Consider the following 17,708-nt stretch of genomic DNA (forward strand, 5'->3'; position numbering starts at 1 on the left):
CTGAATAAATTTTGTTAATTCTATCATTGTTCTTGCATTTGTTAGCTGTAGTTCTTTCAGAAAGTAGAGCTATTCTTCATCAACTATTTGATTATCCTGAGGCACAGTTTTTTACAGGAAAGGCAGAATACTCAGTTCTGGCCCTTTTTATATTTTATAACAATTCTCAGAATAATGAATTCTGCATCTAGCAAAGATCAAATGATTCGTGTGTATATTAGTATAAAGTCATAGATTTGTAGATATTGCACGTGTTTTTATCCATTGCTGTCATTGTTCTTGAGCTCGTTATCCCATCTTCACTAGTGGGAGGTGTGTAAGTCTCCACTTAAATGATAGTTTTTATGAGCACAGTAAGAAGTCCCAGTTTCATCTCATACATTTACTACCTGAGACCTTAAATCAGCCATTTCTCCAAGAAATTTCCTTTTAGTGATAAATGAAATTTGGAGACTACATTTTGTGTGTTATTTATTTATTTGTATTATTTTTCCATTAAGAGCAGTCATTGCTTTTCTAGACTTCTGTAGAAAAAAGCAAAAAATAGGTTATTTATAAGAAAAAGTTTAAATGAAATATGAATTCATACTGATATTTCTATATCAAAGGTTGCAGGTTTTATTTAATTTTACAGATATATCTCTTTTATCTTGAAAATTCACTCTTCTAATACTTCAACATTTATATTTGTACATTGCTAATTAAAACATAATTATGCTAGTTATGCTATTCACAAGATAAATGAATTTAGTTCAAGATTTCTTTTTGGGGTGTGTGTGTGTGTGCATGTTGCCCTTTGTATGTATGTCCCATTAGGAATGTTCTGTCAAAATACTGACGTGAAATACTTATCTATGTGGTTGTAATTCTTCTATAAAGAGAAACTAACTTATCAACCATTTGATCGACATATCGTTAGTTTCAATATTTGTTTATCTATTTATTCTTGTTTTTTGAGGCTGGTTTTTTTTCCTTTTTATTTACTTTTCAAATAAACATAAAACCTTCATGTAGTTCCAAAGTAAAAACTATGAAATAAGTACACAGAGAAAGAGCTGGCTTGCATGTTTGTTCTTATATCCCATTTTCTCCCTCCTTAATAGGCAACAATTGTTATTAGTCTGTAGTTTATTCTTCCATTTTTTCTTTTAGAGAATATTTAGTAAATAAATGTTATTTTTCCACTTCTTCACCAAAAAACCATATATTCATTGTTTTGCATCTTGTTTATTGCCTTAATATTACATATTTTTGCTTGTTTACCTTAGGATTAGATATATAGACATGTTATTGCTAGGTCAAGGGGTAAATCTATGCAAAATTTGACATATTTTTGTCAATCTATCTTAGGGATAGATAGTACACATGTGATTACTAGGTCTAAGGGTAAATCCATGCAAAACTGTTGCCAAGTTCCCTTCTGTAGGGTCGCATCATTTTTTGTTTGAGGGGGATTTTGAAAATAAGTTTCCCTGGTCCCTTACATACTGAATCAGAGCTCTGAGCTTTGGGTTCCCAGGTGATTTAGATAATCACCTGTAGGTGCAGGAAGCCTGTTTTACAGGAAAATTTTAGGACCAACATTAAATTAAATCCAATTAATTGCTCACTTGATATGTCCTAAGTACTCAGCTGTGTAAAGATGAGAGAAATCCTAAGATGAATTTAATAGAGTCTCCCTTGGAGGATCCATAGCCTAGAGAGTGGAGGTGAAGCATTCATAAGCAAATCATTGTAAAATCACGTGATTGCTGATGTAACAAAATTTATACATGCTGCTAAGGGGCCACAAAAAATGACCAACTCTATAAGAATTATATCTAGGATAGATTGGGACAGACTGTTTCTAATAAAACTTAATTATGCATTTAGTAAACTCTTTATAAAACTCATTGATAGTCTCCTTTCCTGGAAGAAGTAAATCATGTGTCTAACCCTAAATTTATCCCATTTGTTTTTTCTTCTTTGGTTTATTCTTTGACTTGGTTTCCACTTTTTGAATTGAAACCAACATGGATATCTATGGAGGTTTTTGAACCTGAAATCATAAAATCATGTAAAGTACTAACATTGTGATATTTTCAGCATGAAAACACTACCATAATTATGATCATACTGTGGTCTGCATGAAATAAAGTCATTCATGTAGGTGACAGGAGAGAAGATAAAAGTCAATAAAAAGAGAATTATTTATTAAAAAGATCTAATGTTACAAGAACAGTACACAGAACTATTATCTGACTGTGTCTTCCACATGATATATACCATTATATATAGTATATATACAGATTGTATACAATATATTTAATGGTTTGACATGAAGTCCACAGTACTTTTATTTGGATATGCAAAACATTCACTTTTCATGAAATTTTTGATTAGGAGGAGTGGTTTTTTTTTTCCTTCAAAGTTCAATTAACATTATACAAAAATACAGTCTCTTTAGTGATTTAAGACTGTGTGGTTACTGTACCATCCAAGAAAAAGCTCACTTAGTACTGCAGCTGAAAAATTAAGTACCTTGATAAGGAATGCTGTTCTGCTTTCTACAAAGTAACAAGTATGTAATACATAAGTACATAAACATTTAAAACCTTTTTTTATAGGTTTATGATGCAAAATACATATTCTGTGCAGATTGAGTAAAAACATCCCTTAGCTCTGATTCCTGTAAGAATACATCAGACATTCTACATGTAAATATTCTATCAGATGTGTACCATCCATCAGCTAGTTGGGAATCTTTGTTAATTTGAATTTGTCATGTATTGACATTTTATTGGGTTTTGTTTTTATAAGGGTTTCAGTAATGACTTGATTCTTAAAGTCCTTCACTAAATCTAGTATAAAACACCACGAAAAACAAAGAAAATGATTTACAGTATGAAGTAAAAATTGTCTATTCTTTTATATTCTTGCTGTATCTTTTTTTTTCTGATGCGTGATTTGCTTCTGCAAGCTAACCCATAGTCATGAGAGTTCAGATGTTGCCTGCTAAATTGTCCATATCTCTCTATCTGCAAAGTCCAGCCTCTCCCACCCCAAAGGAGGTGCTCAAAGAAGGCCACTTGGTTGTTATCATTCACAGGCTTCAATATTCACCATCTGTAGTAATTTACTATAATAATCTATAAACTAAAAATAGTCTTAAGAGGACTCCTTTTTCATTTCTCCCAAACAGAATGGTAACCAACTTAAATAGTTGTGCTGTACCTCTGAAACCAATCTTTTAGATATTCAGAACAGAAATTCCAATATATCCTGATTCTATAGGGATTAACCTCTAGATCCAGCAGTGAGAGTTAAATATTGCTTCATTTTGCTTGCTGTTAAGGATGCTACAAACAAAATTAACAGGTTAGGTTTTATAAGAGAAAAGAGACTACTCTTTGTTTTCATATTAACATCATCTGTAAAACTAGTTTCTCCAAGCTCATTTTTTGGCATTTGACTTTGCATTAACTATCCTTTCAGGCATCTTCTTGGATGTTATGTGAACTTGACAGTTGGAACTTCTATATACTATCAGGTAGAAAACTTCCACTTCAATATCCAACTATCTAAAGTCACTTTGGTTCATGGTGACTCCCCAAATAAAAACTACGGAACATTTCCCAAGCAGTGTATGGCTAGCTGAGGCTCTGTAGTGAGGCCATGTTTCCAGAGCTTAATTAAAAAATCAATTTATTCAAGAGGTCCTTTTTATTTTAATAGTTGGTAACATTTTGTAAGTGGTATGTGATGCATGGAAGTGTTTAAAGAATCAAAATTTATTTGTTGGCTTGAAACATTTTAACTCATAGACTATATATGTATGCATTATTATTTGCACAGTGGATTTCCATTGTCCTTAAAATTGTTGGCAATTAAAAAAAAACTTGGACTTCATTCAATTTGGCAGTAGGTGGGAAATGGGAAAGCACTGTCCTGTATTCATTTTGTTTTCAAGTTAGCACCCTTGGCAGCATATCAGTGACTACAGTTTTTAGTGACCATATTTTTTTTGTGACTTTAATCTTTTGTTATTAAAAATAAACATTTGTTATATGTGTAGCTATTGCAATTATTAGATAACATAGTAATTAATGAAAAACAGCACTTAAATTCATTGGGACTTGCTTTCTATTTACCTTGCAATAATGTAAATGGCTTATTCCCTATCCTAATAACTTGTTATAGGGATATATATAGAATAATATATTGACAAATTTTGCTAATCCACTATGCGTAACACAATATTTTTCAAAAAAACTTTTGTGTACTTATTCTATAATGGATTATACAACTGAAGTATTTTTTTTTTCATATCTTCTACCAGTTTGTCAATTGGGATTAGTTAGCCACAGGGAAAATGAAAAACAGTAGACTCAGAATCTTTTAGCAAACTTTTCATTCTCAGTTTTGTATTTGTGTTTGAAACAGATCTGCTAGAGACTACTTACTTAACAAATGGATGGCACACACTCAGGGTCATCAGATATAAAATCAAATTCCAACATATTAAAAAAGTAAAGAATACATTTGACAGAAATTACCTTTGCTTACAAAAAATTCATTACATACAATCTGCATATTTTATTGGACCAAGAACTGCCCTCTCCATTTACAAAACCAAAGAGAAACCTGATGGTTAAGTAAAATATCCCCCCAACCACCTGTAAGTGCACCATGTGTAGTCCCAAGTTTTTAAAGCTCATCTCAGGTCCTGTGTCTCCACTTACACTACACTCTATTCACTGCTATATTCAGGCTAAAGCAAAGCAAAGCAAGGTAAAGTCTGTAGTTTTCACCAAGAGGTTGAGGGAATCATCAATGCCAAGAGCAATGTTACCGATGATGAAGATGGGGAGAGTATGTGGAGGGTCGACTGGGCGCTAGTGATTTTCCCACCTGTGAAAATAGAGAAGTATTAAATGCAGCAAATTATTTTGACTTTGCTTGAGCTAGGAGAGAGTTGTTTTTAGGTTTGTAAGACAAAGGAGTGCACATGTGTTTGTTTCTGATGAGGGTGTGCTTATAAAAAAAGACAAGGTATGGGGCTCCCAAAAATTATATGGAAGGCAGAATTCTATGTGGAATACTGTCTTACAAGGCTATGTCATGTCTGAAAAACACATCTACTCTGAGATTTAGTTTAATTTTCACCAAAGATGCACTGATGGAAAGCATCCCTAATTCCAGGTAGGTATGAATAATAAAATAGTATATTTTATTGTATATTTATTGTATAGTTTAGGAAAGGGAACAAGAATAATTAGCAAAAGTTTGTGTCAATAGAATTCATAATTTAATTACTTCAATGTTTGAGTTTTATAATAACAAAATTATTTTAATTATTTAATTTATTTATGGGTTCTCCACTGACTTGATTGTTTCAGTTGAGCAGGCTTAAATTCTAGATTCTCATACCAAACTTGGCAAAGGCAAGAGATCCATCTTTCATTACTCTTACCTATATTATACCCAGGAGAAATTATTCCTTTTTGGAAACAAAATATTCTATGCAGTTAATGTATTAAGATGGCTGTTTGATTAAACACACTGATCTGAATGGATTAGCTTGAAGTAGTTTTGGTAGCTCCACATAACAAACTCCACATGAACTAAGTACTACCGTTAGACCTAACTTAATGGTTTCTCAAGTCAGAAGTCTGAAGTATTGTCATCATGATTGATATTTAATGAATGTTTACTATATGCAGTACACTGTGATGAGCCCTTTATACATATTATCTTATTCAAGGCTCACAACATTTTTATGCAGTACATACCATTTTTATTTCCCTGTTGCGATCAGGGAATAAGAGCTTAGATAATAGAACTTGCTTACGGTCATCAAGATGGGATTAGTGAAAAACAGATGCTCTTATAATTGCCTTTAATTAAAACCTTACTGATAGATTAATCATAAAAAAAAGTACTACCAGTTTTGGGATCTTCTGTCAAGTTACCTTCTCTGGCAAGAGTTGAGTTTTAATGGGATCTCGTTATGATTTTTGTTATGGAAATAGTGTCCACATTTTTTTCCAGATGTTTATTTAAGAGCTGGGGCATCATTTTCTTGGTAACACACACACACACACAGGCACACACAAACATAGCAGCAGCAGCAGCAAGTATTTTCTTAGAAAATGTTCATATTTAGGCACTAATAGAACTTTTATCAACATATTGGAGAATGTAACATGTATTTCACCTTGTACAAAAGGAATTATTATGAAGTGCATGGCCTCATGTGAACTACAAGAAAGGCATGATGACAGAGCTTCACTGGAGTGGTATGTAATACAAACTGTGAAAACATCTTTTCTATTTATTTGAGAGTGGCTGAGTCCTTGTTAAATTGACAAACATGATGCCTTTACAAAATCATCTCACTTTCAGAATGCAAAGTAGACTACAGCTCAGATTTCACAAAGAACCCACAAACCAAAAACATTATTTTGGTATAGCAAATCAAAACATAACACAAACATCAACATTGGACTAAGTTCTAGTTCCAGCTGCAAAACTAACTAGCTATTTTACTTGAGTGAGTCCTTGAACTTCTTAAGGCTATTGGTTTTTGGAAATGATAAGAATGAAACCAATTGTTGCTCATTTTCTATAGGTCTGAGATAGACAATGATTTTTTCATTTTATTAAAACTCAGAAAATGGGCTGCATTAGCTATATATTTTTAACTAAATCATAAAAGTTGACAATTTGTTTTTCATGGAATAAAAGTTGCAATACAATGGGACAATCAGTGTCTTTATAAGTACTTTTAAACTTGGAGCTGATATTGTCCAGATGATACTTTACAATCAGGTTGTCTTAGAGTTGACAGGAAACTTGGGGAGTCAGAGAATAATAGAATACTTAGAAGTTTGCTAGAAGGATAAAATAAGATAATATATGAAAAATACCTAGCGTAATGCCAAGAACATGATCAGGGGTCAGTAAATGCTCATTGTATCATTGCTTTTAGAAATTTAAGACTTATGATCCAAGCAGAGTGTTGTCATCTTTTTCACTTTTCAGAAATAATCTTTAGTATTTCAAGGTGCTCTTGAAAATTTAACACCCACATCTGAACAGTTCAATTGTAGTAATCAATGTAGATTGATTACATTACTCTCTTGCTTTTGAAGTTATACTTTTATAAATGAATCATAAAGTGTATTAAATTTTAGTGTGGCCACACTGTATTTAAATTCTTAGGTTTTTTCACCTAAATTTCTGAAAAATGTCAGATTTCATATATCTTATTTTTTTTTAATTTTTAACTTTTCATTTTCAAATAATTTTAGATTTACAACAAAAAGTTGTAAAATAGAGCAAAGAATTCATCCAGATTCCTTAAATGTTTGTTTCATCATTGTTGTGCTATTATTCTCTCTATAAATACATACGTTTTTCCTGATCCATTTTTTAAAATTATGTTATGTTAGTCACCACACAGTACTTCTTTAGTGTTTGATGTCCTGAGCCATTTGAAAGTTGCAGACATGATATACATTTGCCCCTAAATACTTTAATGTATAGTTCCTAAAAAATAAGACATTTTCTTATATAACCACAGTACATTTTTTAAAGAAAAAGTAATTATTGATATATATATTATCTAATCTATAGACATTATTCAGATTTTATGAACTGTCCCAATAATATTCTTTATCTCATCTTGTATTTTATGTAAGAATTTACTTATCAAATATTATGTAAATAACTTTTCCTCAATGCTTCAATCTAATTATTTTCTTCCTTATATTTGCCTTCTATCCCTCTTTGTGACATCAAAAAATCATATGCAATGCCTCTGGTCTTAATCCAAATTGATAAATATGTTGAATGCAACAAAGCCACATGCAGTGTCCTACAGGATATCACTGGATACTTCCCTTTAGGCTGACAATTCTGCTTGAGAATGATTATTCAATAAATAATGCTCATAATTGCCCATCAATTAACTGCACATTAAACATTTTTAATCAAGGATTTAGGGAAAATTACCTGATATTTTCTTAATGAGAGAACTGCATACTTTATTAAATCTTTTTTTTTTACTACTTCAGTGAAATGATTACTTGTTTCTAAATTTATAAAATTTCTCTTCCTTTAATTTCTTTGCTGATGAATAATGATGGTAGTGATGAAGATACGTGGCCTTGGAGATAAGTGTACTTGGTTCCGAATCTTAGTTCTTCTACTTAATGTGGTCTTAGGCAAGTTACTTAAATTTTTCTCTGTAAAATATGAATAATGCCATCGACCTCATATAATTATTACTAAGACTAAATAAAATTATGTATAAGACATGACCAATATGACTTATGACCAATCCTAACACATAATAAGGGCTCAGTAAAAACTATAAATTTTTAATACTGATAATAAAAACAATGAGACACAAATCTAATGATTTATCTATTATATAATGATTATCAGTGATCTAATGTACAGCATTGTGACTATAGTTAATAATACTATAGTGCACACTTGAAAGTTGTGCAGGGAGTAAATTTTAAATGTTCTCACTGCAAAAAGAAATGGCAGTTATATGGCATGATGAAGGTGTTAGCTAATGCTATGGTGGTAATTTTGCAGTGCATGAATATATTAAATCAACAAGTTGTATACCTTAAACCTACAAAATGTTACATGTCAATTATATCTCAATAAACCTGGAAAACAAAAAAATGGTACTAAATAGAGTTTACAATTTACTTTGAAATCAATAAAGATGATACAAGTTTAATTTTAAGGAGCATTTCTTTTAAGCCTTTCTGTACCTCATATACCTCATTCTCCATTATCTAATGATAAAAGTAATCAAGGTAATTGAGAAATAAGTATGTTAAAACAGTGAACTGGCAGTTTAAAAGGAATATTGCAAAGCCCAAATGGCCAGCAAGGTGCTTCTTGAGACATCTTCTTATTAATTGGAGGATGGTATGGAAATCAGAGTGAGAAATGGGACCTTTACAAAGTTTTCATTCATGCAATTCATCATATTAATTTTGGTGAGGTTTACACTATTTAACATTGTTGGTGGTCATCAAATTAAGCCTACTATGTCAAAACTTACCTGAATAGGATGGTACCCTAATTTGGGTACTAGCTGTCCCATCCCCTCCTTCACTGTATGCTCGAACTTCAATAATATAGACTCCAGCATCCAGGAGTGGTACTACTGCTTGAGGTTTCTGTGTTTCAATAACTTGACTATTGCTGTGCCCTTCTTGCCTATAAAAAACCTGTAAATAATAGTAGAGGTTTGAACATTTCATATTCAAATTATTCCAAATCATTATTAAATGACTATGTTATGTCACATTTTGAGCTAAGGAAGCCTATGACTTTGACAGATATGTAAGTAAATGCAATGTATATGCTATATGCAACAGTGGAAAGGTACGTAAGATGCTACGGAAATAAAGGAGAGTTTAATTCTGTCTGTGGGTTAGGAAAGGCTTTTCAGAGGATGTGATGCCTGAGCTAAGTATCTGAGTATGATTAGAGTTCTACAGTTGGATAAAGGGATGAGAATTCTAGGTAAAGATAAGAGAAAATGAAAAAAAAAATACACCTAAGCAATAAGAAACCATAACATTAGGGTATGGAATAGATAGAATACATATGGGGATGGTGATACATGAAACTAGAGCAGTGGGTAGTGAAGGGGCATATTACTGAAGTCTTTTATTCTTGGTTACTGAGATGAATAGTAGCCTGAGGGAGTAGTCAAAGCTGGCATCTTCAAATTCAAAGGACTAAAAAGATAACTTGTTAAAAATTTAAACAATAAATATTTTAAAATGTAAGAAATCACTGAAAAGTTAAAATTTTAGTGTTTTTACTTACTTCTGTGGCTTACTTTACTGTGAACTGGCATTTGGATGCTTTGGATAGTAAAGTCTTTTTGACACCTAACTATGGTACTAGACTAGAACATGTATTCATGGCAAACAGTTTCAGAATTACAAATTAGGACAGGATTCTCCTGGGGTGCCTGTGTGGCTAAGTTGGTTAAATATCTGCCTTCAATTCAGATCATGACCACAGGGTCCTGGGATTAAGCCCCATATTGAGCTTCTTGCTCAGCAGGGAGCCTGGTTCTCCCTCAGCCTGCTGCTCCTCCCTGCTCATGCTCTCTCTGTCTTGCTCACTCTCTTAAATAAATAAATAAATAAATAAATAAATAAATAAATAAAATCTTAAAAAGAAAAGACATAAGGAGAAGGGACAAGATGGCAGAGGAGTCAGGGATCCTATTTCAACTGGACCTCTGAATTGAGCTAAATATCTACCAGAACTCTATGAACATCCATGAAATCAGCCTGAGATATAAGATTATACAGTTCTGGATCTCTATAGGGGCATAGGACATAGTGGAGAGGGTTTGCCTTGCCTGGATCATGGTTGATATATTCAGCTATACATCCCCTCAACCACATCTTACCAAAATGAGTAGGAGGAGGAACACTCAACAGAGGAAAAAGACAGAGACTGTGACCTCTGCCACAGAACTACGGAATATGGATATAAACAGTATTTTGGAAATAGAATTCAGGGTAAGAATTATTGAGACAATAGCTGGGTTGGAGAAGACTATTAGTGGCAACATAGCATCTCTAAGGGTGGAAGTGAGAGCTGATCTGGCAGATCTTAAAAATGCTATCAGTGAGATCCATTCTAATCTAAATACTCTAACAGCTAGGGCAAATGAGGCAGAATTTGTGATCTAGAAGACAAACTGATAGAAAAGAAGGACCCGGAGGAGGCCTAGAATAAACAGCTTAGAAACCATGAAATCAGAATTAGGGAAATGACACCATGAAATGTTCCAATGTCAGAATTATTGAGATCCCTGAGGGGGCAGAGAGAGAGAGAGGACTAGAAGATATAGTTGAACAAATTCTAGATAAGAATTTCCCTGATCTAGGGAATGGAACTAGTGTTCGTGTCCTAGAGGCAGAGAGGACACCCCCCAAAATCAATGAGGATAGAAAGACCCCCTCAGACACATGATGGTGGAATTCCTGAATCCTAAATTAAGAGAAGATGTCTGTCTTAATGGTAGCAAAGGGGGAAGAGATTCCTTAGATACAGAGGTAGGACCATGAGAATAATGTCAGACCTGTCCACAGAAACCTGGCAAGCCAGAAACACCTGGCATATTCAGGGCACTGAATGAGAAGAACATTAGCCAAGAATAGGTTATCTGACAAGACTGACATTCAGAATGGAAGGAGAGATAAAGAGTTTCCAAGATCAGCAAAGTCTAAAAGATTATGTGACCACCAAGCTGGCACTATAAGAAATATTAAGGGGGTTTTATAAAAGAAGAAAGACCTGAAGAGTGATATAGAACAGAACTTAACAGACAATCTATAAAAACAAGGACTTCACAGGCAACATGATGACAATAAAAACTTATCTTTTAATAATCACTTTCAACATGAATGGCCTAAATGCTCCCATAAAATGGCACAGGGTTGCAGACTGGATAAAAACACAGGACCCATCCATATGCTGTCTACCAGAAACCCATTTGCAACCTAAAGATACATCCAGACTGAAAGTGAAGGGATGGAGAATCATCTTTCATGCCCATGGGCCTCAAAAGAAAGCTGGGGTAGTGATCCTCATAAGAGATAAACTAGATTTCAAGCTAAAGACCATACTCAGAGATAAAGAAGGACACTGCATCATTCCTAAAGGGTCTATCCACCAAGAAGATCTAGCAATTATAAATGTTTATGCCCCCAACATGGGAGCAGCCACCTACATGAGCCAACTGTTAATCAAAATAGTCATGTTGATAAGAATACATTAATTATAGGGGATCTTAACACATCATTCTCAGCAACAGACAGATCACCTAAGCAGAAAATCAATAAAGAAACAAGAATGTTGAATGACACATTGGACCAGATGGACCTGATAGATATATACAGAACATTCCACCCTAAAACAACAGAATACTCATTCTTCTCAAGTGCACATGGAACTTTCCCCAGAATAGACCACATATTGGGTTGCAAATCAGGTCTCAACTGATACCAAAAGATTAAGATTATTCCCTGCATATTCTCAGACCACAATGCTTTGAACTGTAACTCAATCACAAGAAAAAGTTTGGAAGGAATTCAAATACTTGGAACTGAAAGAACATCCTGCTCAAGAATGTTTGGATCAATCACCTATGGGTTATGACAAAGGCAGTCCTAAGGGGGAAATACATAGCCATCCAAGCCTCACTCAAAAAAAAAAAAAAAAAACAAAACAAAACAAAAAAAAACCTGAAAAATCCCCAATATGCAAACTCTCTTTACACCTAAGGAACTGGAGAACCAACAACAAATTAAGCCAACCCCACCCACAAGAAAGGGAATAATTAAGATTAGAGCAGGGTTCACTGAGTTAGAAACTAGAGATACAGTAGAACGCATCAAGAAAGCTAAAAGCTGTTTTTTTTAAAGAATAATTAAAATTGATAAGCCACTGGCCAAACTAAGCCAAAAGAAAAGAGAGAGGATCCAAATTAATAAACTTATGAATGAAAAGGGAGATCACGACTAACACCAAGGAAATAGAAACTATCATCAGAAATTATTATCAACAGTTATATGCCAATAAGTTAAGCAACCTAGATGAAATGAATGCATTCCTGGAAACCTATAAAATTCCAAGACTGAAACAGGAATAAATTGACAACCTGAATAGACCAATATCTAGTAATGGGATTGAAGCAGTGATCAAAAACTTCCCCAAAAAACAAGAGTCCAGGACCTGACAGATATCCTAGGGAATTCTACCAAACATTCAAAGAGGAAATAATACCTATTCTCCTGAAGCTATTTCAAAAATTAAAAACAAAAGGAAATTTCCAGACTCTTTCTATGAAGCCAGCATTACCTTGATGTCTAAACTAGGCAAAGACCCCAGACCTATATCTCTGATGAATATGGATGCCAAGATTCTTAAAAAGATCCTAGCTAATAGGATTCAACAGTACATTAAAAAATTTATCCACTATGAGCAGGTGGGATTTATCCATGGTATGCAAGTGTGGATAACATTTGCAAATCAATCAATGTGATAGAATAAATCAATAATAGAAGAGAGAAGAGCCACATGGTCCTCTCAATTGATGCAGAAAAAGCATTTAACAAGATACAGCATCCATTCCTTAATAAGATGCTTCAAAGTATAGGGATAGGGGGAATATTCCTCAACTTCATAAAATCTATCTGTGAAAACCCACAGTGACTATCATTCTCAATGGGGAAAAGCTGACAGCCTTCCCTTTGAGATCAGGAACATGACAAGGATTACCCATTCCTGTCACTGTTGTTCATCATAGTACTAGAAGTCCTAGCAACAGCAATCAGACAACAAAAAGAAATAAAAAGGTATTCAAATTGGCAAAGAAGAAGTCAAACTCTCTCTCTTCACAGATGACATGATACTTTATGTGAAAAACCCAAAAGACTCCGCCCTCAAAAACTAATGATGCATTTTATGGTGACTAAGAAATATGGTGATCTCAAATTACTACAACTCATACAACAATTCAGTAATGTGGCAGGATACAAAATCAATACACAGAAATCAGTTGCTTTCTTATACACTAACAATGAATTTGTAGGAAGGTAAATTAGAGAATCAGTTCCACTTACAATAGCACCAAAAAACACAAGATTATCTTGGAATAAACCTAAAGAGGTAAAAGATATACACTTGAGAAACTACGGAACACTTATGACAGAAATTAAAGAAGACACAAAAAGATGGAAAAACATCCCATACTCATGAATTGGGAGAATAAACATTGTTAAAGTGTCTGTGCTGCCCAGAGGAATCTATACTTTCAATGTCATCCCAATCAAAATAACAGAAGCATTTCAAAGTGCTAGAACAAATAATCCTAAAATCTGTATGCAACCAGAAAAGACCCCAAATCTCTAAGGAAATGTTGAAAAAGAAAAACAAAGCTGGAGGCATCACATTGCCTGATTTCAAGCTTTATTGCAAAGCTATGATCACCAAGACAGCACGGTACTGGCACAAAAACAAACACATAGACCAATGGAACAGAGTATAGAGCTGAGATATGGCCCCTCAACTCTATGGTGAAATAATCTTCAACAAAGCAGAAAAAAATATATACAGTGGAAAAAAGACAGTCTCTTTAATAAACGGTGCTGGGAAAATTGGACAGCTATGTATAGAAGAATAAAACTGGACCATTCTCTTACACCATACACAAAGATAAACTCTAAATGGAAGAAAGACCTCAACGCGAGACAGGAGTCCATCAAAATCCTAGAGGAGAACATAGGCTGTAACCTCTTTGACATTAGCCACAGCAACTTTTCTAGACACATCGCCAAAGGCAAAGGAAACAAAAGTGAAAATGAACTTTTGGGACTTCATCAAGATCAAAAGCTTCTGCACAACAAAGGGAACAGCCAACAAAACAAAGAGGAAACCCACGAAATGGGCATATTCTCAAATGACAGTATAGACAAAGGGCTGATATCCAAGATCTATAAAGAACTTCTCAAACTCAACACCCAAAAAAGAGATAATCATATCAAAAAATGGGCAGAAGACATGAACAGACAGTTTTGCAAAGAAGAATACAAATGGCTAGCAGACACATGAAAAAATTTGTATCATCATTAGCCATCAGGGAAATTCAAATCAAAACCTCATTGAGATACCATCTTACACCAGTTAGAAGGGCAAAGATTAACATGACAGGAAACAACAAATGTTGGGGAGGATGTGAAGAAAGGGGAACCCTCTTCCCTTGTTGGTGGGAATGCAAGTTGGTGTAGCCACTTTGGAAAACATTGTGAAGATTACTCAAAAAACTAAAAATAAATCTACCTTATGACCTGGCAATTGTACAGCTGGGTATTTACCCAAAATAACAGATGCAGTGAAAAGAAGGGCCACCTGTACCCCAATGTTCATAGCAACAATGTCCACAGTAGCCAAACTGTGGAAAGAGCTGAGATGCCCTTCAGCAGTTGAGTGGATAAAGAAGATGTGGTCCATCAATGTGAGAAAGGAATCCATCAAAATCCTTGAGGACAACACAGGCAGCAACTTCTTTGACTTCAGCCGCAGCAATGTCTTCCTAGGAACATTGCCAAAGGCAAGAGAAGCAAGGGCAAAAATGAACTATTGGGATTTCATCAAGATCAAAAGCTTTTGCACAGCAAAGGAAACAGTCAACAAAACCAAAAGCCAACTGACAGATTGGGAGAAGATATTTGCAAATGACATATCAGATAAAGGGTTAGTATCCAAAATCTATAAAGAACTCAGCAAACTCAACACTCAAAGAACAAATAATCCAATCAAGAAATGGGCAGAGGACATGAACAGACATTTCTGCAAAGAAGACATCCAGATGGCCAACAGATACATGAAAAAATGCTCCACATCTCTCAGCATCAGAGAAATACAAATCAAAACCACAATGAGATATCACCTCACACCAGTCAGAATGGCTAAAATTAACAAGTCAGGAAATGATAAATGCTGGCAAGGATGTGGAGAAAGGGGAACCCTCCTATACTGCTGGTGGGAGTGCAAGCTGGTGTAGCCACTCTGGAAAACAATGTGGAGATTCCTCAAAAAACTGAAAATAGAGCTACCCTATGACCCAGCGATTGCACTGCTGGGTATATATCCTAAAGATACAAAAGTCTTGCTCTGAAGGGGCACGTGCATCCAAATGTTTATAGCAGCAATGTCCACAATAGCCAAACTATGGAAAGAACCCAGATGTCCATCAACAGATGAATGGATACAGAAGAGGTGGTATATATATACAATGGAAAACTATGCAGCCATCAAAAGAAATGAAATCTTGCCATTTGCGACTATGTGGATGGAACTAGAGGGTATTATGCTTAGCGAAGTGAGTCAGTCGGAGAAAGACAGCTATCATATGATCTTCCTGATATGAGGAAGTGGAGATGCAACTTGGTGGAGATGGGGGGTTGGGGGGGTAGGAAAAGAAAAAAATGAAAGAAGATGGGACCAGGAGGGAGACAAACCATAAAAGACTCAATCTCAAAAAACAGACTGAGGGTTGCTGGCAGGAGTGGGGATGGGATAGGGCGGTAGGGATATGGACATTGGGGAGGGTATGTGCTATGATGAGTACTGTGAAATGTGTAAACCTGGCGAGTCATAGACCTGTACCCCTGGGGATAAAAACACATTATATGTTTATTTAAAAATTTAAAAATTAAAATTAAAAAAGAAGATGTGGTCCATATATCCAATGGAATATTATTTAGCTATCAGAAAGGATGAATACCCCACCTTTGCATCAACATGGATGGAACTGGAAGAGATTATGCTGAGTAAAATAAGTCAAGCTGAGAAAGTCAATTATCATATGGCTTCACTTACTTGCGGAGCATAAGGAATAACATGGAGGACATTAGGAGAAGGAAAGGAAAAGTGAATTGGGGTTAATCACAGAAGGAGACAAACCATGAAAGATTGTGGATTCTGAGAAATAAACTGAGGGTTTTAGAGGAGATGGGTGAGCCTGGTGGTGTGTATTAAGGAGGGCACATAGTACATGGAGCACTGGGTGTTGTACATTAAAAATGAGTCTTGAAACACTGCATAAAAACTAATGATGCATTTTTATGGTGACTAACACAATTAAAAATAAATAAATAAAATAAATTTTAAAAGACATGAAATTATCCTTTGGTTACATATCAGAAAGCAAAGATCATAGGAGTTATGCAATTTATATAAGATCATGTGGCTAGTTAGCAAAGAAATTGGGTGAGAAGTTTATTATTCTGATGATCAGTTAAGAGCTACTTCGAACTATATTATATTGTTTCTAGTTACAGATCTGGATTAAAAAATATCTCCTACAAACAAAATAAAAGAAAAATACAATCTATTTCTGTTTAAGAGAAATTGACTTCTTTTGCCATCATTGTTCATTGTCAATAGTCAGTATTTCAATTGCACCATAAAAGATGCTTAGAGAGCTAGATAAAAATTTATATATTTTCTTATTAAAATGTGTTTTGAGCTTGGACTAACAGACACAGAAGGAAAAAAAACTTTAGTAGAGCAATCTTGTCATATATTAACTCTTGCCTATACTTGATCCTCCCTTTTGCATTCTGTTAATAAATGGTCCCTCCATTTCATTTTCTTTATCTTTCAGAGATTTCAATTTATTTCAGGGTCTCAGGAGAGAAGTAACTTCTCTCAAAAAGTATTTAGCACATGCAGTAATTATATGTATTGAAATTCTTATAGGGAAGGATAAGAGTATAATTTATTGGGTATATCATGTGGGCCAGGCACACTGCTATACATTGGAGATTCATAACAGAACAAGACCTCATGGTTTCTCCTCTCATGGCACTTACAATGTAAGAGGAACAGATACTAATGTAGTGAAGTGTGATATATATTACAATAGAAAATGTATTTGGTGATAGAGCCATGCACAGAGTTGTACTTGGTCAAGATTTGGGGCATCAGAAACATTTCTCAGAGCATGCCCACAGCAGGTTCTTTCAGCTTAAAAAATGATAATTATATCAGAATTTATGCTTCTTATTTTGACTATAGCAGTGTAATGAATTAGAATTCTGATCATCCACATGAGGTAATTAGAAAGTAAATTTATGGCAATGAGGAAGTATGTAAATTGG

At 34.3% G+C, this 17,708-nt stretch overlaps 1 protein-coding gene across 1 annotated transcript in view; it reads right to left on the reverse strand.

The window, feature by feature from the left end:
* Positions 1–4,469: 4,469 nt before the first annotated feature.
* CNTN5 (contactin 5) overlaps positions 4,470–17,708 on the reverse strand; it is an 867,308-nt gene continuing 854,069 nt past the window's right edge. The window contains exons 22-23 of the mRNA XM_046016150.1: positions 9,071–9,239; positions 4,470–4,890 (exon numbers count right to left, since the gene is read on the reverse strand). Of these exons, the coding sequence (XP_045872106.1) occupies positions 4,787–4,890; positions 9,071–9,239 (273 nt within the window). The 3' untranslated portion in view covers positions 4,470–4,786. The remainder of the gene's footprint in view (positions 4,891–9,070; positions 9,240–17,708) is intronic.

Source organism: Meles meles, chromosome 8 (genome assembly GCF_922984935.1).
Source record: "Meles meles chromosome 8, mMelMel3.1 paternal haplotype, whole genome shotgun sequence".
In the NCBI taxonomy this organism is placed as follows: Eukaryota; Metazoa; Chordata; class Mammalia; order Carnivora; family Mustelidae; genus Meles; species Meles meles.